A 22,489-nucleotide genomic window follows, 5' to 3' on the forward strand; every position below is an offset into this window, starting at 1 on the left:
GAGCGGGAGGGGAAAGGTAGGGTGGGCATTGGAGCCCCCGGCCCTGTTTCCTGTTGAGGAGGCAGGGGAAGGGTTAATACACTGCAGGGGGGATTGGACCACCAGCACGTGCTCTCAGGCTCCAGATCGGCACCTCTTGGGGAATGCCAGCAGGCAAGCCTGCCACCTCTGAAGGCACCGCCTGCCCGGCCAGCAGGAAGGGGTTAACACGCCCAGTGCTTCCTCCTGTGTCCTGTTACTGCTGAGGCAGACCTGCCCGGCCAGCTGAGCAACTTTCCTCCTGAGTGCTGCCTGCCGGCTGGGCATCCAGGAGCCCGGCGGACAAGAGGCAGAGCTGCAGCCCGTTCAGGGGACCCTGCCGCGCCCTTCCAAGGGGTCTAGGCCTCCTTGGCGAGGGTGGGTCTCTGGGACGAGGGTCTGCGGTGGATGGCTCTGGGGACGATCCCGAAGCTGTGCCGCCCCCCTGCCGTGCCGGTTGGAGGGTCGCTGCAGAGGCTGCTCACGGTCCCGGGGCTGGGGCCAAGGGAGCCTGCACCAGAGGTAAGCTGGCCCTTCCCTGGCAGCGGTGGTGCCCCAGTGGAAGGTTTGGGGCTTAGTCTCCCCTCCAGGCTCCAGGGGAGGGGTGAGGAGGACAGGGCGGTGGAGGGGGCTTATTGCTCCACATGGGCCTCCTGCCTGCAGCCCCTCCCTCCCTGCTGCCCCCAGAAAGGAGGACTGGGGGCTTGCTCCCCAGCCTGGAACAAGCATCTTTGGTTGCATTCCTCACAGACTCCTGCTCCTCTCTCCCAGCCCCTCCTCCTCAGCCCCTGATGCACCTTAGCCTCAGGCAGCGCTCATCCTGCTCCAGTGCCCCCAGCACAGAGCTGACTTCAGCTACAGCCAGAGGGCACTCCCCTGTCCCTCCGGCAGCAAGAGTCAGGGCACTGCCACTCCCCCCACTGTCCCTGCTGGACCCGATGGAGGACAGAGGCCAGCATCTGCCTTAGCAGAGGATGGGAGGGGGTGCCGGCCCATGGGGCACGCCCAGACTTCGGACACACTCACCCACGTGACTGACATCTGGGTTCTTTCCGACTCCCTGAACCCCGACTCTGGAGCTGTCATCTGCCCCCTCAGTTCTGACAGGTCCCCTAGTCCCCTAGTCCTCTGGGCCCTGGGAAGGGCAGACCCTTTCTCCCTGCAAAGTTCTTCTTGGGACCCTACTCTAGGAGAGAGCTGATACCTGTCCCCCCAAAGCTGGTCCCACCCCCCGCTGGCCCTTCTCCCATCCTGCCCCCCTACAGCAGATTCCTCCCTCCTCTTTCCCTGCCCTCCTGCCTCTCCTGCCCTCTCCCCCCGTCTCTGAATTGGCCTCGTAGGCCCAGCCTTCTCAGTGTCCTTCCCTCCACCTGACAGGGTCTGGCTCAAGGTCACTGCAGTAATTCCATACCCGGCTGCCCAGGCTGCCTCTGCCGCTGCTACTGCCACTGCCGCCTTATCGGCTGCTGGGTTTCTGTTTCACTCCCTTTTATTTCTGGGCATATTGTGTTCGATAAAACCCTTTGCTTGTAACACTGCTGGCAGAGCTCCCAGCCGCTCCCTCCCGCGTTCCTTCCTCTCCTCCTCCCGCCCTTCCGCACTCCCTGAGCCTCGCCCTGCCCCCTCTTCCTACCTACCTTGTTCCCTTCAGACTTCAGGTGTTTCCGACCCCTCCCCTCCCCTAGCTCAGGCAGAGGTGTGCAGGGAAGGCTCTGCCATGCCCACCTCCCAGGAGAAGAGTTCAGGCAGGGCTGCGGCGCCCACACCGGGGGCCCCTCCCACCACCCTCCTCCTTGGCTGGGCAGGAGGGCCAGGTAGAGCTCCTGCCGGAGTCACGATGCCTGACTGGTTCTGCTGGTTTCAGTGGCCAGCACGGGGAGCGGCATGCACTCTGGGCGGGCTTTGGGACACAATCATTTCTCATCCTGAGTCTTGCCACCTGCCAGCCCACCGGTCAGAGAGGTAAAGACAGGTCTGAGTCACTAGTGAGGGGGAGGGTGGGCGGGAGCTAAACAAGTGCGGGCCAGCGGCATACCCTCAGAAGGCCGGCTGGACGGAAAGGCAGCAGACAGAAGGTAGGCAGTGCTTTCAGCCAGCGCTCCCCAGCCCTCCGGGTCTCCCAAGGGACCCCACTGTCTGGGCGAAGCTCTCCCAGGCACCTGGGCCCTGAAGAAAGCTATGAGGCCTGTGGGTGCCTTTGAGATGAGCCCTGTGCTGGCAGAACTGGGGGGCGGTGTTGAGGGGGTAGAACTAACTCCTTCTGACTCCTGCTGAGTCCCAAGGTGGAGCTGAGAGGTGCAGTCTCTGTGGGTGCTGGTATCGGTGGGGGTTCAATGGTGAAGTAGAGGCTCTGCAGGTCCAGCCAGTGTGCGCGCGCGCGTGTGCGCACGCATGCGCCCCGGCCACTGTATACCCATACCAGAGTAGTGGTGATGGCAGGACTCCAGTGTGCCTTTCTGGTAGGACCCTGGGAGAACATTTCTCTGACTTGGGCCTGGGTTGACTTTCAGCAGATGGTCCGGTCCTATGGCTGTGGGGACAAGCACCTGGCTGGCCCAAATCCCCCTGTAGCTGGGGTATCAGAGTTCCGCCACGTGCCCCAGGCAGGGGGGTTTGGGGAGCCCAGACCAGCCTTGCCCGCAGGGCGCTTACATTGTGGCTGTAAAGGCGGGGCTGAGACAATAAAACAATCAGATGAATTAATTAAAAAACTGGTGACACTGACAACAGGTATTGGATTAGTCTTCTGGAGACCTAATCCCAGCTCTGCCACCTACACGCCATGGGACTGCGGGCAGGCCGCGTCCCCTCTCTGGCCTCAGCGCTCTTGTGCGTACAGCAGGGGTGGCGGCGGCTGGATCTCTGGGAGGCAGCCCCTCCTAATGCTCCTTCCTCCCTCACCTGGCCCAGATCTCTGGGAGGCAGCCCCTCCTAATGCTCCTTCCTCCCTCACCTGGCCCAGCTCACGGTAGTCCCTCTGAGCTGCCGCCCCTCCCGCTCCCGCCTGCTGGCTCACTCCTCCTCTCCCCTGCCTTCATATCTCTGGACTCAGCTCAGCCATCACCTCCTCCGGGGAGTTTCCACTGAGTTTCCTAGCTTGGGCACTCCTGTGTTCCTCTGCACTTTTTTGCGGGGCTGTGGTCGCCTGTACCCTCTCAACTGGATTGGGGTGGGTACCCCAGGACTTACGCCTTGTGTCTGGTTCAGAGAAGGCCCCAGGAAACAGGTAGAGAATGAATCGAGATACAAAATGAATATGAAAAGAGACGAAAGTGAGGACTGAGAAGTTGGAAGACAGGTCTTAAGCTAGATCCTGGCAGAAAGGGGAGAGGAAGCCAAGCGCAAGCTAGCCCCGTAGGCATTCCTGGGGGTCATTTTTGTGTCCCTCAGTAAAGGCAAGGACCGTGGTGTGTGTGTGCCTAGGTTTATCCCGAATCCCCACTTACAAGCTCTGTGATCTGGGGCAAGTCCATCCTTCTCTAAGGCTCATTTCCTCTCTCTGAGGTAATAATAATAGCATCTTTCTAGTATAGGGGGAAAATAAACAAGCATGCAAAGCTGGAAGTGCCTGCTGAATAATAAGTAAAATAAGACAAATAAAAAGTGCTGGTTGGAAGCTGTTCCCGGCCGCTGGCACACCCTGGACAGGCCTTGAGTTAGTGAGTGAGTGGCCAGCTAGAGGGGCCATTGCCCCTGACTCACAAACCCTCTCTTCCTCAGACCCATGTGGAACCCAAGGACGAAGCCGCCCTGCTGAGAGCACGGCGGCCCATCCTTGGAAACCGTGACCTCACGACGGTGGCCCTCGGCCCTCCACCTCCGGCTGGGGCGGGGGGCGCCCATCTCCAAGTCCCCAGCCATGACGACCTCAGCGCTGCGGCGCCAGGTGAAGAACATCGTGCACAACTACTCCGAGGCGGAGATCAAGGTGCGCGAGGCCACCAGCAATGACCCCTGGGGCCCGCCCAGCTCGCTCATGTCAGAGATTGCTGACCTGACCTTCAATACGGTGGCTTTTGCTGAGGTCATGGGCATGCTGTGGCGGCGGCTCAATGACAGCGGCAAGAACTGGAGGCACGTGTACAAGGCGCTAACACTGCTGGACTACCTGCTCAAGACAGGCTCCGAGCGGGTGGCCCACCAGTGCCGGGAGAACCTCTTCACCATCCAGACACTCAAGGACTTCCAGTACATTGACCGTGATGGCAAAGACCAGGGCGTCAACGTGCGCGAGAAGGTCAAGCAGGTGATGGCCCTGCTCAAAGATGAGGAGCGCCTCCGGCAGGAGCGGACCCATGCCCTCAAGACCAAGGAGCGCATGGCGCTGGAGGGCATGGCCATGGGCAGCGGGCAGCTGGGCTTCAGCCGCCGCCACGGCGAGGACTATGGCCGCTCTCGGGGTTCCCCGTCCTCCTACAATTGTGAGTGAGCCCTGGGTGCATGGCTGGGGACAGAGAGGTGGCCTGAGTTCCAGTTCTAGCTCTACAACCTCAGAGGGATGTCATGATGATTCAGTGAGATAAGGAATATAAAGTGTGAGGCGAAATGCCCAGCACATAGTAGGTGCTCAACCAGTTAGCGTAAACAATGATGACAGCATACACTTGTTGTTATTATTGTTAATTCACTGTCTGCGGCAGAAACACAGGCTCTGGAGTCCAGCAGCATCCCTTGCTCTGCCCCTTCCAGGCTGTGTCATCTGGACGGCCACCTCTCTGAACTTCAGCTTCCTCATCTGTAGAGCGGGGATAATCTTATCTACACTTGTTTGATGTGAGAATTAATAGGACCAGGCCCGGGGCTGCTCTCAGCGCTGTGCCCAGACACATGGCACACGGTGCTCCATCGGTGGCATTGCCTCTAACCCCACCAACTCGAGGGCACTGTCCTTGGAAATGGGGGTGGCTGATGAGCAGTTTCTGACTCCCCTTTCCATCCTGGTGGGGGCTTCCCCGATCTGAGATTTATTCAGAATGGCCCCCCTTTCCAAAGCCCTTGACAGTGTGCTGTGGGCTGTGAGAGCCGTGACCTTGATGGGAGCCTCTCATCCGCCCACCCCATTTGACCTCACGCTGGATGGCGCCCAGCTGGAAGGGTCAGGGAACCTGGGTTCAAGTCTGGCTGCAGGACCCCGAGCAGGCACCCTTTAGAGCTGTTTGCGGGTCTGTGAAGGAGAGAGTGGACTCTGTATGGGGAGGAATGGGAAACATTACAGAAAGTGCCAAGCATGTGGCCTGGCTCCCCAGGGCCCTCGGCTGCCCGTTGTCCTCTTCCCCTCAGTTTCTGTCTCTGAGCCTTGGCTTCCTGGAGGGGGTGGGGTGCGGGAGCCCATGAGTGCCTGTGGGGTCATGGAAGCCATGATGGTCATTGCAGCTTCCTCCTCGTCCCCCCGCTACACCTCAGACCTGGAGCAGGCCCGGCCCCAGACGTCAGGAGAAGAGGAGCTGCAGCTGCAGCTGGCCCTGGCCATGAGCCGGGAGGAGGCTGAGAAGGTGAGGGCCCCTCCTGGGGCAGCGCAGGAGGCCCCGCAGCTGGGCTGGGGTTGGCATGGGGAGGACACTGGGGGAGGAAGGAGAGGTCCCTGTTTTCCATGCACTCTGACTCTTAGGCTCCCCTACACTGGGCCCCAAAGCCCTGGTCCCGCTCCCAAGGACAGCCCAGGGCCTGTCTGTGTCCCTGCGATTGTCCCAGCAGGGATCACCTTCCCGCCTCCAGTCCTCTCTGGCTGGGCCTGGGAAGGACAGTGAGTGCATAGTGGGTCGGGGGTAGTCGAGTGCGGACGGGCCTGCTGCCGCCTCACGGAGGGGAAGCAGGTAAGTGTGCTGACAGACACATCCCTCGGAGACGCAGAGACATGCTACCACCCCCCCCAGGGACAGCCCCCAGGCTATCATCCTCTCTGCTGTCACCTCTGTGGATCCAGGCCCGCCCAGCAGGAAGCAGGGCTTGGGGAGACACAGGGGACCCAGAAGAAAAAGATTGAGCTTCTTGATTTTTAAACTGCATCTCAGATCTGGCCAGGGAGAAGGCCGTGCCCACATTGCTGTCCAGGGTGGGCATTTCTCTCTCTGTCCCACATTCCCCGTGCAGGGCCATGTTGCCTTTTGGCCCAGGAGTGGGAGTGCTGGGCCAAGTTCACCCCTGTCTTCCTCCCTCACAGCCAGTCCCCCCAGCCTCCCCCAGGGACGAGGACCTGCAGCTGCAGCTGGCTCTGCGCCTGAGCCGGCAGGAGCACCAGAAGGTAGTGGGCTAAGACTCCTATGCCGGTGCTGGTGCCGGTGCTGGTGCTGGTGCTGGTGCTGGTGGAGGTGCTAACCGGGCATTAACCAGGCTCCTCCTGCTTCACCTAGTGGTTCTGCTGTGCCTAACCTCTCTGTCGCCTCCCACCGGGCACTTTTCTGGACTCCGCTCAGTTCCCCTCCAGTCCAAGCTGGGCTGCCCAAGCTCCCCTCACTCCCCTTGTGCCTTCTGCAGGAGGTGCGGTCCTGGCGGGGAGATGACTCCCCCATGGCCAACGGTGCTGGGGCTGCAGTCCGGCCCCGTCAGCAGGACAGAAAGCCTGAGAGAGAAGAGAGAAAGGAGGAGGAGAAGCTGAAAACCAGCCAGGTAGGGAGGGTGCTGGGCTGTGTGGGCTGGCAGAGCCGGAGAGATGAACCGAGTTCATATTTGTAAACAGTGCAGAACAGTGCTTTGTATACAGTAAGCACTACTAAAGTGTTTCCTCCATGAAAATGGGGGTGGAGGGGGTGCAGCAGTCCCAGCTTGGGTCCCCTACTGCATAGGCTGGTGGCCAAGCCGATAGCAAAGTGGCATGCAAAGAATCCTGATCCAAGACCCTTCGAACTGGGTTCTGGATTTGCTGCCACTTTAAGATTGGGGCACGTCGTGGTCCTGGCCTCACTTTCCTCCTCTGTACAATGGGCTTGTTGGATAGTTCCAGCTCAGAAGCGCTAGGATGACATGATGTGCAAATCAAGACTGGAGGTAGAGTCAGAATATGGTGCTAAAAACATCCTGAGCTCCTGTGCATATTTTTCAGGGGGGGCGGCGTCGGGAGCTGCTGGGAACAAGGTCGTCCTCCATAGCTGTCTATGCTACCCCTGGGGTTCTCGGTCCCTTTTCTTCTGCCAGCTCTGTGTGTTCTCTGCAACCAGTTCCTCTTGGACACTACTTAGGGAGGTAGGCTCGTCATGTAACCCGCCTTACTACTGGTGGGCTGCAGAGCAGGACAGTTGAGGGCAGGCCTGGGTCCTAGCCCAGCTCAACCTCTCGTTGGCTGTGTGACTTCAGGAAAACTGTTTCCCCTGTCTGGAACTCAGCTGGCACCGCTATGAAATGGGCACACCACCTCCTTCCTTACCTACTGCACAGGGTTGTTAGGAATATCAGGTACTAAATGGATGAGGAAACACTTCATAGACTGAAAAGCACTATGTAGAGGTGAGGGATCATTACTGTGTTTATGGAATGGATGAAGGTGAAAATGAGCTGGAGGCAGGATGACCGGGCAGGGCCTGCCCTCCCTCTGCCCTCCACTGAGCCATAACTGCCTCTCCTCTCCACAGGCCTCCATCCTGGACTTGGTGGACATCTTCACACCTTCCCCGGCCCCGCCCTCCACGCACGGCTCCGCTGACCCATGGGACATCCCAGGTGGGCACACAGGGCCGCAGGAGCTTCCCAGGCTGGCCCTACAGAGCCCCTCCCTTCCTGGCCACTTGCTGGCACCCTCTTACCCACAGTTGAGGGCCACTGGGCAAGTCACCCATGTCTCTGAGCCTCAGCTTCCTCTGTGACATGATGTCATAGTGAGGAAGGGGGAGCACATCTGAAGAACCCAGCTCATGAGAAATGATCTTAGGAAAGTGCTCTTGTTGCTGGTCACCCTGGCTTTCCTGTGCCTGCCAGTCCCTGAACTGCTGATGTCCGGGAGCCCAGGCTCCCGGGATAACTTGCTAGATATGGGCTCCTTCTTGCTGGGTGGTTCCGAGTTAGCACCCACAATCTGTGAAATGGGTTCCTTAGCTTTGCAACTTGGTCTGGGTAACTGGGAAGACCCTGGGCTGGGGGTAAGGGTGTGAGCCTGGGGTCATGTCTGTGCTGTCCCATTTCAGGTCTCAGGCCCAACACAGAGCCCAGTGGCTCCTCCTGGCCTTCTGCAGACCCCTGGTCTCCGGTCCCCTCAGGAAGCCTCCTGTCCCGAAGCCAGCCATGGGACTTGCCCCCTACGCTCTCCTCCTCTGAGCCCTGGGGCCGGACCCCAGTGCTGCCTGCTGGAACCCCCATTACAGATCCTTGGGCACAGAACTCTTCCCACCACCAACTCCCCACCACCGGGGCTGACCCTTGGGGGTCCTTAGTGGAAACCTCCAGCACACCTGGTAAGTGAAGAGCCAGAGGGTGGGGGGCGGGGGGCCGAAGGACTTCTGGGTGCCCCCCCACCGGGGATGAGGCTGTTAGGAGGCCTGCTTGCTTGGAAAGAGGTCAGTCCAGGGCCTGTGCCCTTTTTGCCAACCCATCTCCTCTCTTTTCTTCCTTGGCTAGCTCTAGGTGGCACCTCGACCTTTGACCCATTTGCCAAACTTCCAGTATCCACAGAGACCAAGGAGGGGCTGGAGGGTGCCCAGGCCCTGCCCTCTGGGAAGCCCAGCAGTCCTGTGGGTAAGCAGGAGGCAGAGGATGATGCAGCTCTGGGGAATGAGGGGCCCACCCAGCGCCGCCTCTGCCTTTTTCCTTCTACAGTGTGACCAATCCCTCTCCATATCCATTTGTATTCCAGAGCTGGACCTGTTTGGAGACCCTATCCCCAGTTCCAAGCAAAATGGTACTAAGGAGCCAGATGCCTTTGACCTGGGTGTAGTAGGAGAAGCCCTAACCCAGCCCAGCAAAGAAGCCCGAGCTCGCACTCCTGAATCCTTCCTGGGCCCCTCAGCCTCTTCCTTGGTCAACCTTGACTCCTTAGTCAAGGCACCCCAGGCTGCAAAGACCCGGAACCCCTTCCTGACAGGTAGAACATCCCCTGTTCCCTGTCTCACCCCCGCACCTCATCCTTCCTTTCAGAGCCCAGCCTTTGCCCTAGACCCTTCTTCTTCCCTATTTCTAAAACCCCAGATATTGTCCCCTTCCAATTTAGGGGTATGTCCCTGGCCCACTCCAAACCACCCACCCACTCTCGTTCTGCAGATTTCAGCGTTCCATCCCCCACCAACCCGTTCGGCGGGGGCGAACTGGGCAGGCCGACCCTGAACCAGATGCGAACCGGGTCGCCCGCGCTGGGCCTGGCTGCCGGCCGGCCGATAGGGACGCCGTTGAGCTCCATGACCTACAGCACTTCCCTGCCCCTCCCACTCAGCAGCGTGCCCGGCATGAGCCTCCCCGCCTCAGTGAGCGTCTTCCCACGGGCCGGCGCCTTCACGCCGCCCCCCTCGAGTCTGCCCCCTCCGCTGCTGCCCACATCGGACTCCTCTGGGCCTCTCCATCCCGCCCCTCAAGCCAGCACCAACCCCTTCCTCTGAGCACCTTCCTGCCCTCGCCGCCTGGCGCTTGGCGAGGCCCCGCCCCGCAACGGAGAGGAGAGGCGGGCTTCCACCCAGGACCCACCCCCGGAAGCCGGCTCGGCTGAGACTCCGCCCCGAGGCCACTGCGGACCCCGGTCCAGGCCTTCGCAGACCCTTTGCAGCCCCTGGAGCTATCGAGTGACCGCTGCCCGGGGCCGAGACCGCGACCCCGTAATAAAGACTGGAACCCACGATCTCAGCTCTCACCAAGTGGACTTTTTGCGGGGCGTGGCGGCCAGGTCTGGACCACAGCGCAAATCACTGGCTGCCGTGGAAAAAACTGCTCCACGATGTGGGGGCACAAAAAACCCTCCCACTTCCTGCACAGCCCCCTCAGCCTGACACCTTCGCTTCCAGACGCTCCCTAGGCTCTCCTTCATTTGATCATTTTCATTCATTTATCACACGTAGGCGCTGGAATGATCTAATAGCAAGGAACCCATTTATTGAACACTTACGTGCTAAGCACTTTAGACAGATTACTTCATTTAATCCTTGCAACAACCCTTTGAGGCAGATAACGTTGCTCACATTCAAGACTGACTACACAATTGGTGGGGCCCAGCGCAAAATGAAAAAGTGGGGCCCCTTGTTAAAAATCGGGTGAAGAATTTAAAAATGAGGGCAGCAGAGCATTAAACCAAGTGCAAAACCCATTTTCTAGGCAGGGAAACTGAAGCTCAGGGAGGTTAAAGTCACAAAGCTAGTATGGGGGTGGGGCGGGGATTCAGCCTCCGTTCAGCTCCACTGGCTTCGAGGTCACAGCCTCGCAGCAGGTTTAATTCACAAATACTGACTGCTGTGTACAAAATGCTGGGCTTGCCTGGGGTTGGTGGGGAGGGCGGGGGGCATGGAGGCAGAGAATTAATTGCTAAGCCCACCATCTCCAGGAGCTCAGAACTCAGCCGGGCAGGTGAGGCAGGCACAAGAGCCCCCATGCTCCTTTGTTCTACTGCGTCGCCTTCAGTCTGGCTCTGCCCTCCTCTCCTTCTCAGGGCTGGCAATAAGCTCAATCTCAGCTGTGCAGAGGGAGCCTGAAGGCCTATGTGGGATCTGAGAAACCAAGGCAGAGGCGGAGGGCCTGAGGCTTCATCCAGAGGCGACCATGGTCACCTTCCCTCCTTTTCTACTCGACGCTCTCCGGTCACTGAACCACCAGACACTAATGTGTCCTCAGTGCTCAGGGTCTGGCCCTGCTGCCAGCTCCACCCACTTTAAAATGCTGGGAGAAAATGGCCTTCCATAGATCAGAAACACCAAAGTCGGGGGAAACACATAATGCTGTTCTTCCTAAGGCTGGGGTGGGGAACGGGGATGTTTTGTTGTTTTGGAGGGAGTCCCACCTTGGCTGTTGAAGGCAGGATGGACAAGAGCACCTACTTAGGAGTCGGACCGAGAGTTCAGAACTCTGCTCCAAGATTTGCACATAATAATGATCACTTAGTTATAAGTGGTTATGCTCCCGGGCCTTGAGTAAATTACTTAACCTCTCTATGACCCTGCCTCCGTTTCCTTGTCAAATGGGAACAAGAGTTCCTTCTGTATGAGGTTGCTATGTGGCTCCTCCCAGGTCACTGTCCGTTTGGCCCAGGGTCACTCTCGTCAGACACTAACCAGGGGGAATGCACCTGCCATACACCCCCCTACTCCTGGTTTGCCAGGCAGTGCCCTGAGTTCAGCTCCCATGTGTCTTCTGCCGCACACTCGCAGGAGGCCTCCATCTTTGGTCGCTGACCACACTTTGTCCCTCTCCTACTTGGGCTCTCCTCTTCTAAACTGGCTGTCACGTGGACACCGTGTCCCTGACCCTCTCACTGCAAGGGGTGCTGTTGTTTGATCCCCACTAAGAGGAGGTTGGTACCCGTGCTCCCCATAGCTGCTTCCGGACCATCTTCCCTCCTGTAAGACCCCTCCCTCCTGGAAGGCTGGAGCCACTGGGCTGTCCCTGCCTCCTCCCCACCTGGGGTGGTGTTCCACCTCATTCTTGCCATGCTTCAGTCATGGCTCACAGCCTTCTACTTACCCAGATCTTGCTCAATCCCACCTGTCTCTATTGTCCAAGAAGATGACCTCGCCACCCCATGACATCTCAGCAGCCCTGACCGGTGGTCACACTTTGGGGGAGGTGTCGTCATTCCAGATTCCTCCACATTCAAGGCGGGCTTCCTGTTCTCTGCTCTTACCCTCATTCCTCCCAGGGAGCACCCACAAGACCTTCTTGCGCCACGCTTTTGTTATTCTAGCTTCTCAGCGATTTCTTTCCTCCATATCGTTGGTCACCTTCTCCAAGCCAAATCCTTCCCCTTGGTATTTGTCATCCATCTTGAAAGTGTCTTTCGCCTCACATCGAGTGTCCATTCTATCTGTGCCCCTTTCTTCCCCTCCCCCCTCAACCCACTCCATCGGTCTCTGCTGTCAGCCTCGCCTCACTGGAACACTATCTGCCAAGCCCACACCTGACCCCCATGTTGTTAAAGCCAGTGGACCTTTTTCTGTACCATCCCAGTTGGTTTCTCTGGAGCCTGACCACACGGACCCTCCCCCCTTGCAAGTCTCTGTCCCATTGCCTCTGGGGCATCACCCTCTCCTGGTTTCCCCCCAACACTCTGGCCATTCCTCTCTTGTCTCTCCTGGATGCACTCCCGCGTTCCCCGAGCCCGAGCCCGGGCCTGAGCCTGCTTCTCTCCTCTCGCCGCAGTCGTCCTGGGCGACCTCTCCCGTGCCTGCACTGTCCCCGCAGTGAACACCTGACTCCTCTCGCCCACCAGCCTCTCCTCTACTTTCCGGAGACTTGTCGTGTCTACATGGGCATCTCAAGGGCACTTCAAACTAACATGTCCAAAACTGACCTCATGAACCCCTGCCTAAGCCTTTCCCTGTACCCCCTTATCAGCAAATGCACCCACTACCCAGCACAAGCCCCACTCTGCAAATCACTCCTGACCCCTCCTTCCCCCTCACCGGCAACGCTGTCAATCTTTCCTTCTTGACAGACATCCCCTTCTAGCTCCGCCTCCACCTGGCACAGACCCCCACCCACTCCTCTGGCCCTGTTATGGCCTCCTAATCACTCCTGCTGCCGCTCTTGCCCCTTTCCAGTACATTCTCCACTGGGAAGCCAGAGGGAGCTTTCCAAAATGCAGGGTTACTCCCCTGAGCAAAGCCCTTCAACAGCTTTCTTCTGCTCTCGTCAATAACCAAAACTCCTCACGATTCAGATCTTGGAGCCCCTCCAAGACTTGGCCCCTGCCCTCCTCCCCAACCTTAATCTCCTCTACTGCCCCTCTTCCCTTTGCTCTGTGCTGCTGCCAGGCTGGCTGCCTGCAGTGCCTTAGCCCTGACTCTGCTAGGCCACAGGGCCTTTGCACATCTCTTCCAGCTGCTTCCCCAGTACTCCCCATCCCCCTGGGCTTCGATGGCTGCTACACAAATATGATTTCCTCAGGGAAGTCTCCCGGCCTTGCCTCTCTCACCAGATCAGTTTCCTTGTTATTCTTCTTCGTTGTACTCCTCACAGGAGGGGGTTATACATTCCTTTGTATGGCTCTCAGATTAGCTTCTACCTCCCTCATCAGACTGTGAGCAGCACAAAGGCGAGGGTCTGGTCCCTCTATGACCACCATTGTACCTATCAGAGTGACTGGCAGGCAGTAGGCAGTTGGTATTGCCATAATGTAACAAAGGAGACAAGTGTGTAAAGTAGATGACAGGACATAAAGTTGGTTCACCATTAATAGTCAGGGAAGGCTGGGAGGCAGAGACAAAAACAAAAAAAAGAAAAAAGAAAAAAATAGTCAGGGAAGGCTTCCTGGAGTGGGTGGGATTTTAGGTGGACCTTGCTATGGAGAGGTGCGCATGCACAAAGCTCACGGGCTGGATGAGCCTGAACAAACCATACGTACCTTCCGCTCTGGCCTCATTTCTCATTTGTAAGATGAGCAAGGATCGTACAAAATAAGCCAAGGCTCTGGCATTCCACGGCCGTGGCATCCTCACAGTCCTCCATGTCTCCCAACAGGGATGATTCTCCCTATGGGGATGAGCATCCCTCTGGCAGCTGCTGTAAGCCCCGGTAAGCCCGCCCACTTTTGTGCACAAACCCAGGTCCTCTCTGGCCCCTGATGTCCTGTCTGTAATCCCGCGTTCCGCCACAGGGAGGCACTCGGAGACCAGCCACCGGCCCAAAGGGTCGCCGAAGACCCGCCCGCGGTTGGGTCCGAGCCTGGGTCCGAGCCTGGGCCCGCGCCACGCGGCTCTCCTCCCACCTACCCTCCCTCACTGTCCGCAGCGCCCCGGCCCACGACCTGAAGCAGCCATGCTGGCCCACGGGGACCTGGCTGTGTTGCGGCGTCCTGCTGCCCCGCGCCAGGCCCGGCCTCTCCTCAAGCCGCAGGTATATGCGGGCAAGTGGACCACTACCGCACGCCCTGCGCCTGCTGGGCCGCAGCGCCGGCACCGGGCTGTGGTCAGTGCCGGCTCGGACAGCCCCTGACGCCTTAACCCCTCGCCGCCCCCGCACCACCTCCAGTCGGCTCCAGTGACCCGGCCCTGACAGTAACGCCCTCCTGCCCTCTTACCCTCCCCTCCCTTCGGCCAGCAGGGCTGTTTTTCCTGGGATTCTTCTGACACCAGCTCCAGGAAGCCTTCCGTAAACCTCAATGCTGGGCCAGAGGTCGCTGTCTAACAGCACCCTGGGCTGGCCTGTCACAGGCCTTATTGCTGCAGGGGCCTGGCCCTATTTAGGCTGCCCTGCAACACCACCATCCCAGACTGAGCCCCTTGAGATCTGGGCCAGTTTCCGATTTCCCCCAGGGTCCTGCGGGCTGGTCCAGGACCTGGCCCCACAGAAGAGTCCAGTGAGTCGATGCTGAGTGAGGGAGTCCTCTCTGTTGATTTTCTCTCGTTGCCCCTAACATGTCTAGTCCCAGACTCAATTTTTCTTGCCCTGTCCAGCCACCAGCAGTGGGCAGACTTTCGGCTCAGGTCACACACCAAGCCATGCCAGAGAGACCCCTCCAACGCCACCACTCTGGGCAGGGGGCCCAGTTAGGGGGAGGGAACGGAGCCTGGACCACCATTCTGCCCATTGTGACTCACCCTGACCTCACAGTCATCAGCCTTCCCACCGCCAGGTCCGAGAGGTTGGGGGAGACGAACCTGGCAGGGAGTCCCCAATGAGCCACCTTACTTCACCCCCCCAAAAACACAAGGGGGAGCACAAAGGCCACAGTCTCCCCCGTGGTTCAGAAAGGTGGGTTGGGCTGAGAGCAGGGGGTTCTGGGAGGGATGCCAGAGGGCAGGATGGGGTGGAGTGGGCCCCCAGGGTGAAGGGGGGAGACCCCTGGCCTGACCCGCCTGCTCACGCCAGGGGTAGCTCCTCCCGGGACAAGGACCGAAGTGTGACGGTCAGTGGTTCAGTGCCCATGCCTGCTGGAGGGAAGGGAAGCCGCACCAGCTGCTCCCAGTCCACACCCCAGAAGGTCTCCAACCGCCTGATCAATGAGAAGTCGCCTTACCTCCTCCAACATGCCTACAACCCTGTCGACTGGTGAGTGCCTTTCCCAATGCCCTTCCTCAGCCCCTCCTACACCCCGGGCTGGTGAGTGATGCCTCACCCTGCTGGGCCTAGGTACCCCTGGGGACAGGAAGCCTTTGACAAGGCCAGGAAAGAAAACAAGCCAATTTTCCTTTCAGGTACTGCACCTGCCTTCCCTGGGAAAGGGGGCGGGGTTGCGGAGTGGTGGTGGAAAGGGGAAGGGTCTTCTGGGTCTGGGGGCCTCCCAGGAAACCAGAGGTGAGGGCCTCTTCGGTCCAGCTGGGCCCCCTCGGTTGGCACCCCTCTCACCCATCACTGGTCCCCACGGTGGCCCCACGGCCCCATTCCAGTGGGGTACTCCACCTGCCACTGGTGCCACATGATGGAGGAGGAGTCCTTCCAGAATGAGGAGATTGGCCGCCTGCTCAATGAGGACTTTGTCAGTGTAAAGGTGGACCGGGAGGAGCGGCCCGATGTGGACAAGGTGTATATGACCTTCGTGCAGGTGAGTGGTCTTCCATGAGAGGGACTGCCCGTACACAGGGGCCGCTCCTCTCAGCTTCGCCATCTCTCCACCAGGCCACCAGCAGTGGTGGGGGCTGGCCCATGAGCGTGTGGTTGACTCCCAACCTCCAGCCCTTTGTGGGAGGCACCTATTTCCCCCCTGAGGACGGCCTGACCCGAGTTGGCTTCCGCACAGTGTTGCTGAGAATACGGGATCAGGTGGGCGTTCGTTGGGGGTGGGGGGACAGAGTCAAAGGCGAGGGAACAAGGGACCCCCGCCCTGTGCTGACCTCCAGATCTGCTTCTGCCTTGCACAGTGGAAACAGAACAAGAATGCCTTGCTGGAGAACAGCCAGCGCGTCACCACAGCCCTGCTGGCTCGGTCGGAGATCAGCACCGGTGACCGCCAGCTGCCACCCTCCGCTGCCACCATGAACAGCCGCTGCTTCCAACAGCTGGATGAGGGCTATGACGAGGAGTACGGCGGCTTCGCTGAGGCTCCCAAGTTCCCCACACCGGGTCAGTGACCCCATGCCCGCCCTGCCCCAGCCTGGCCTTCGGATGCCTGTCCGGCTCAAAGGCTTGGTCATTCGCCCCTGCTCTCCTTACCCTCATCTTGTCAGTAGCTCTCTGATCAAGACCTGACTTGTGATCTTAGCAGTGACCCCAACACTGACCTGGGTTGACCATTGACCCCCTGACCCCAAGCCTGTCAGAGAGACTGCGTGCCGTGTGAACGCCTAACCCCAGCCTAGCCAAAGGCCTGCTGACCACCCAGATCTGCACCCCCTGATGCCCCCATTCTCTCACCCACTCTTGGTGCCCGCAGTGATCCTGAGCTTCCTGTTCTCCTACTGGCTTAGCCATCGACTCACCCAGGATGGTTCTCGGGCCCAGCAGATGGCCTTGCACACCCTGAAAATGATGGCCAATGGGGGCATTCGAGACCACGTCGGGCAGGTGAATGGGGCTAGGCACTCCCTGGAGCGGGGCAGCAAGAGGCAGTGGGCTCAGGACAGAGGCCGGGATCGGCCTCCAGACCCACGTTCCACCTGGTACAGGGCTTTCACCGCTACTCCACGGACCGCCAGTGGCACGTCCCCCACTTTGAGAAGATGCTCTATGACCAAGGGCAGCTCGCAGTGGCCTATTCACAGGCCTTCCAGGTGACCCCCTGACCCCAGCCTGTCTACCTACCCCTGGCTGCCCCTCCCAGGGTTTTCCTGGTAACCTGTGGCTCCCCCTTGACCTCAGCCTTAATCCCCTTCCATAAGCCCAGTACCCGGGTTCCTGCCTCACCCTCCTGGGAGAATGCTGACCGGCCCCCCTGGACTTAGGTTACGCCAGGGACTTCCATTGACAGTCCCCTTCCTCTTTTTCAGATCTCTGGTGACGAGTTCTATTCTGATGTTGCCAAAGGCATCCTGCAGTATGTAACTCGGAACCTGACTCACCGGGTGTGTGTCCACTGGGGCAGGCAGGCCTGGCGGTGGGAGGGCTCGTGGCCTTCACTGCACGGAACGCTGGGGCCAGCCAACTCTCCTCTCCCCACAGTCTGGAGGCTTCTACAGCGCAGAGGATGCAGACTCGCCCCCGGAGCGAGGCGTGCGGCCCAAAGAGGGTGCCTTCTATGTGTGGACGGTCAAAGAGGTCCAGCAGCTGCTCCCAGAGCCCGTGCCTGGCGCCACCGAGCCACTGACCTCCGGCCAGCTCCTAATGAAGCACTATGGGCTCACAGAGGCCGGCAACATCAGCCCCAGTCAGGTGAGGACTCCTGGGGCCGTGGGAGGGTCCTGAAGCTGGACAGGCGGACTTGCCTGTTGAGTGGATGCTCTCAGACAAGGGCTGTTTTCCTCAGGACCCCAAGGGGGAGCTGCAGGGCCAGAATGTGCTGACTGTCCGGTATTCGCTGGAGTTGACCGCAGCCCGCTTTGGCCTGGAGGTGGAGGTTGTCCGGACCCTGCTCGACACAGGGCTGGAGAAGCTCTTCCAGGCCCGGAAACATCGGCCAAAGCCGCACCTGGACGGCAAGATGCTGGCCGCCTGGAATGGTGGGGTGGCCGTGTCGGAAGTCTAATCTGTTTATAGAATTACCCTTCACAAGGCCCCTTCTGTGTGTCAGGCACCTGCTGTATATTAATTTTTCCCTTATCAGTTTTATTATCTCTGAACTGAGACTCCGAGTTAAGTAACTCGCCCAAGGTCGCGACCAGGGGCTAGGAGCCCAGTCCTGCCTGGTGCTGGGACCCATCTCCTACTGGCTCACCAGATTACTCCAGAGAGGCGTCAGGGCTTGGGGGGGGACTCGGGGAGCGGGAGGGGGCATGCCTGGAGGGCGCTCGCCAGCGTCCCATGACCTCTGGTGTGTCCTCCCTCTAGGACTGATGGTATCTGGCTATGCGGTGACCGGGGCTGTCCTGGGTATGGAGAGGCTAATCAACTACGCCACCAATGGTGCCAAGTTCCTGAAGCGACACATGTTTGACGTGGCCAGCAGCCGCCTGATACGGACCTGCTATGCAGGCTCTGGGGGGACTGTGGAGCACAGGTGGGGGGCCGGGGAAAGCTTGTCTCCCTGGGCACCCCAGGCCAGTCTCCACCCCCTCCTCGCCTCTGGGTAGGCTCCAATCCCAGCTTTGCCATCCGCCCGCTGTGAGCTCTTGACCTTCCTGGGCCCACTCGCTCATCCGGGAAGTGGGCTAATGGTACCCACCGGAGAGGTAGATCTGTAGTGTTCAGTGAAATAATGCAAGAAAAGCACTTCCTCTGTGAAAGCTTCTCTCCCCTCTCCCCTGGTGCCTGTCCCCTCAGCAACCCGCCCTGCTGGGGCTTCCTGGAGGACTACGCCTTCGTAGTACGGGGCCTGCTGGACCTCTATGAGGCCTCGCTGGAGAGTGCGTGGCTCGAGTGGGCTCTGAGGCTGCAGGATACTCAGGACAGGCTCTTCTGGGACTCTCGTGGTGGCGGCTACTTCTGCAGTGAGACTGAGCTGGGGGCTGGACTGCCCCTGCGTTTGAAGGACGGTCAGTAGGGGGATGCAGAGCTGGTCTGGTTTCCCGGACCCAAATGGGGCTTGGTTTTCCCAGTGGGAGGCGGGAGCTTGGTATGGTGGTGAAGAGCCAGAGTGGATAAGGGCCGGGGCCTCCTGGATTCACATCTTCACCGCTTACTAATCAAGTGACTTTGGGCTGGTCTCATATTTCAGAACCTCAGTTTCTTAATATGCGACGTTGAGCTAACGTTGGTACTGCCTTTACAGGGTTGACATAAAAATTAATTTAACTATTCTGTGAACATGCTTAGCCCAGTAACTCACATGCCTGGATTCACATACTGAACAAGGCCGACTTGGTCCCTCCCCTCATGAACCTTACAATGTAGCAAGGGAGGCAGCTAGTAAATAATAATACTTCATGCAAAAATGCATGCACAAATGTGCAGTTACAATTGTGAGTGCCATAAAGTGTTATACGAGGCCTCCATTCTCGGTAGCACTTACCATCCATCACTTGATGTGTCTGGTCTGGAGCCACAGCTCCCCAAATGTGAACTCTTGAGAGCAGGACTTTGTCACCGCTGTATCCCCAGGGTCTAGCACAGGCCTGGCACATTACAGGTGCTCAATAAACATTGGTTGAATGAATGAAAGGCACTGAGAGAGAGCAACAGTGGGGCCTAACTCAGCTGGAGGGAGGTCAGATTACACCAGTGACGTGTCATTTATTTAATCAAGGGTCAGAGGACAAGATGGGGCCCTGTGGTCACAGAAGAATTGGGGAGGGACTTTAGACCAAGGGAACAGCCTGTGCGAGGCCTGGAAAGGGCAGCCTGACCCTTGGAGCATGAGAGCAGAGGCCAGCTTGTGAGGGGAGGGCGTGCAGGGTGCCCAGGTGAGGGGGGTCTCCCTGCAGGGTCTTGTAGGCATGGCAAGGAGTGAAGGCTCTGAAGGTTTAAAAAAAGAACTTTTTAAAAGATTTTATTTATTTTCAGAGAGAGGGGAAGGGAGGGAGAAAGAGGAGAGAAACATCAGTGTGTGGTTGCCTCTCACACACGTGCCCTAACTGGGAATTGAACACAGGGACCCTTTGGTTTGAAGGCCAGCTCTCAATCCATTGAGCCACACCTGCCAGGATGGCTCTGACAGGTTTTAAGTGGATTGTGACTTGCTCTGGTTAGATCTAAGAATGTCACTCTGACTGATGGTGGAGAAGAGATGGGGTAGGGGAAACAGACCAGTTAAGAGCTGTTTGTTAGTGACATTCAGTCCAGGTAAATGCTGGCAAAGGCCCGGATAAGAGAAAAGTGTGAGGTGGGAGAAGTAGAGGGTTTGGGTCTATTCTGGCTGCAGACCCAGCGATCCCATGGAGGATTAGAAGTGGGAGGTGAGATAAGGGAGGGAGAGGCAAGGAGGATGCCACTCCGGCTGGCGCAGCTGGGTGGTTGGGTGGGGGTGTAAGCAGTGCGATGGGGAAGCCAGGGGACCACCGTTCATCCAGGGGCAAGGAGCTGAGTATGCAGGTGGGCGGGCAGAGGATCAATAACCAGCTGCTGGGGCGGGCACCCCGCTCTGGCCTGGGCCAGGGTGGGTGGGCAGGGACTCTTCTCCGTCCCATCCCCCCAGCCGCCCTGGCCACGGTCCTGGGGCTGGGTCCTGCAACCCAGGGACCCTCCCTCATGGCTCTGCCCCCTGCCCTCTGCAGACCAGGATGGCGCGGAGCCCAGCGCCAACTCCGTGTCCGCCCACAACCTGCTTCGGTTGCACGGTTTCACGGGCCACAAGGACTGGATAGACAAGTGTGTGTGCCTGCTGACCGCCTTCTCTGAGCGCATGCGCCGTGTGCCCGTTGCATTGCCTGAGATGGTCCGAGCCCTCTCAGCCCACCAGCAGACCCTCAAGCAGGTGGGGACAGAGGGCACTTGGGCGGGGACCCTGGATGGGAGGGAAGCTAGGGCCGCAGTGGGGGTTGGGGACATGGGGCAGGACTCCTGGGGCTGTCCCCCAGAGCACAGGTCCATGGGTGTGTGGCCATCTAGGAGTATGGGTGTCTGGGAGGCCTCTGGCACCGGCAGGCCTTTGTCTCTGTGAGGGCCTGCGTCTGGGACTCTCAGAGCAGGGGCAGGAGGTGGGGGCCTCCATGGCTGGTGCGTCCCTGTGGTCGGTGAAGTGTCTCTCTTCATAGCTCTGTGTACTGTGAAGTTGGGCCTGCTGCTGTGTGTGCAGATAGATGCTTACCTGCACGTATGCTCCTATGTGTGTTATTGCTGTGTGTGCGCATCTGGAGGTGTGTGACTGTGTGTGTGCCTTTCTGAACGTGTGCTGGTGTGAGTTTTTCCAGTATATGTTTGCCTGTCTGCATGTGTATGCCCTGCGTTAAGGTTCGCCTGCTTATATTTGCATGTTTGCCTGTGTATCTCTCCCTGTGTGTGTCTGCTGTTTGTACTCATGTGTGTAGTGTCTGCTTCCATCTGGGCATATGTGGTGACTCTGTGCCTCCCTGTGTGTGGGTCTCTGCGTGTCAAGTCTCTGTGTGTGTGTGCAGGTGTCTCTGCCCATGTTGTGTCTCCTATGACTGTATCTCTACCACTACGTATGACACCGCCGCCATGTGTATTTCATACGTGCGCGTGTGTGTGTGCGCGCGCATCTGCCTGTGAGTTTGTCTTCCCACTTGCCGAGCAGTGAGTCTGAGGCAGCCGCCTCAGATTCTAGGGGATGTTGAGCTGAGTCCTATTCCTTCTTAGGGAGGTCGTGCAGGGGTGGAGGGACGTCGGGGAAGCCCTGGTAGATCTAGGTCCAGCCCCCCACCCTGTACCTGACACTCAAGGGTGCCCCAGTGAGAGGGGGCTGGGGCCCCTATGGTTGGCGGGTTCCAGAGTTACCTTCCTCTTGTGGCCAGATCGTCATCTGTGGAGACCCCCAGGCCAAGGACACCAAGGCTCTGTTGCAGTGTGTCCACTCCATCTACATCCCTAACAAGGTTTGTGGCTGTGAACTTGGCACCACCCTCTCCTCATCAGCCCCCGACTATCTCCCTCTCTGATGGCCTGGGGAGAGGAAACCCTCCAGTGGGCCCTGCCAGTGTCCCAGCAGCCCCAGGTGACCCTTTTTCCTCTGCCACTACCCCAGGTGCTCATTCTGGCCAATGGGGACCCCTCAAGCTTCCTGTCCCGCCAGCTGCCCTTTCTGAATACCCTGCGAAAGCTAGAAGACCGGGCTACCGCCTACGTGTATGAGAATCAGGCCTGCTCCGTGCCCATCACCGAGCCCAGCGAACTGAGAAAACTGCTGCATCAGTGATTCCCTGGCCCCCTGGGCAGAGCTCCCCGATCCCACAGAGACTGGGCCCCGCAGGGCCCTGCAGAGCCTGCGGCCGCCCCTGGGCACCCTGTCACCAGGCGACCTGCCCATCCTCAGGTCCTCCACCCTGGGCACCCACTCACTTTGAAATAAACCTAACAGCGTCCTGTGGTAACCTCAGGACCTGGGCCTTGCTTGTGAGAGAGGGTCCTCGCCTTCTCGCCTGGGACCCAGCAGCCTAGGGCCCCTTCCTCTGGGGGCCCCTAGCTGACCCCTCTGCCTTCTTGAACTCTTCCTTCACTCTCAGAGGTCGCCAGGATGACCCTGCCCCTGGCCACTGTCATCATGGTGTGGATGTAACTGAGGTCAGGGGACCAGGAATGGCTGCTGGGGTGGGGGTGTGGACTTGCCCAGGAGGGAAAACCAGTCCTTGCCCTCAGGCGGGGTTAAACAAGGAGCCAGCCCTCCCCTTCCTATTGTCTCCTCCTGTTTACAGCTGGGGAAGGGGCAGGAGGATGCGTCATATGAACTTTTATTTTTCATGAAAGAAAAATGGAAATGGCAGCGTTTGCCTAC

At 59.0% G+C, this 22,489-nt stretch overlaps 2 protein-coding genes across 2 annotated transcripts; both read left to right on the top strand.

The window, feature by feature from the left end:
- The first annotated feature begins 417 nt into the window (after nucleotides 1-417).
- Nucleotides 418-10,929, top strand: EPN3 (epsin 3). Its single transcript, XM_054585528.1, has 10 exons — nucleotides 418-540; nucleotides 3,739-4,439; nucleotides 5,392-5,510; nucleotides 6,179-6,259; nucleotides 6,493-6,624; nucleotides 7,584-7,671; nucleotides 8,133-8,399; nucleotides 8,563-8,679; nucleotides 8,798-9,025; nucleotides 9,202-10,929. The coding sequence occupies exons 2-10, from the start codon at nucleotides 3,878-3,880 to the stop codon at nucleotides 9,531-9,533; spliced, it is 1,926 nt and encodes a 641-aa protein (XP_054441503.1). The 5' UTR covers nucleotides 418-540; nucleotides 3,739-3,877; the 3' UTR covers nucleotides 9,534-10,929.
- Nucleotides 10,930-13,930: 3,001 nt separating this feature from the next.
- On the top strand, nucleotides 13,931-21,913 carry SPATA20 (spermatogenesis associated 20). Its single transcript, XM_054585529.1, has 16 exons — nucleotides 13,931-13,968; nucleotides 14,944-15,123; nucleotides 15,205-15,269; nucleotides 15,462-15,616; nucleotides 15,691-15,834; nucleotides 15,933-16,134; nucleotides 16,445-16,575; nucleotides 16,677-16,781; nucleotides 16,998-17,072; nucleotides 17,170-17,379; nucleotides 17,474-17,666; nucleotides 17,995-18,163; nucleotides 18,427-18,638; nucleotides 20,316-20,515; nucleotides 21,513-21,593; nucleotides 21,743-21,913. The coding sequence occupies exons 2-16, from the start codon at nucleotides 14,999-15,001 to the stop codon at nucleotides 21,911-21,913; spliced, it is 2,238 nt and encodes a 745-aa protein (XP_054441504.1). The 5' UTR covers nucleotides 13,931-13,968; nucleotides 14,944-14,998.
- Nucleotides 21,914-22,489: the final 576 nt, after the last annotated feature.

This window comes from Pteronotus mesoamericanus, unplaced genomic scaffold, assembly GCF_021234165.1.
Source record: "Pteronotus mesoamericanus isolate MK-2021 breed Mesoamerican mustached bat unplaced genomic scaffold, CSHL_Meso_final contig_84, whole genome shotgun sequence".
Classification (NCBI taxonomy): Eukaryota; Metazoa; Chordata; class Mammalia; order Chiroptera; family Mormoopidae; genus Pteronotus; species Pteronotus mesoamericanus.

What these genes read in the sequence shown, in the direction of transcription:
- EPN3 (XM_054585528.1), top strand. Translation starts at nt 3,878, where the DNA reads ATGACGACCTCAGCGCTGCGGCGCCAGGTGAAGAACATCGTGCACAAC. An exon ending in GGAAACCTCCAGCACACCTG is followed by an intron (nt 8,400 to 8,562) that starts GTAAGTGAAGAG and finishes TTCCTTGGCTAG; the next exon opens with CTCTAGGTGGCACCTCGACC. An exon ending in GAAGCCCAGCAGTCCTGTGG is followed by an intron (nt 8,680 to 8,797) that starts GTAAGCAGGAGG and finishes TTTGTATTCCAG; the next exon opens with AGCTGGACCTGTTTGGAGAC.
- SPATA20 (XM_054585529.1), top strand. Translation starts at nt 14,999, where the DNA reads ATGCCTGCTGGAGGGAAGGGAAGCCGCACCAGCTGCTCCCAGTCCACA. An exon ending in TCCCAAGTTCCCCACACCGG is followed by an intron (nt 16,135 to 16,444) that starts GTCAGTGACCCC and finishes TGGTGCCCGCAG; the next exon opens with TGATCCTGAGCTTCCTGTTC. An exon ending in CTCGGAACCTGACTCACCGG is followed by an intron (nt 17,073 to 17,169) that starts GTGTGTGTCCAC and finishes CTCTCCCCACAG; the next exon opens with TCTGGAGGCTTCTACAGCGC.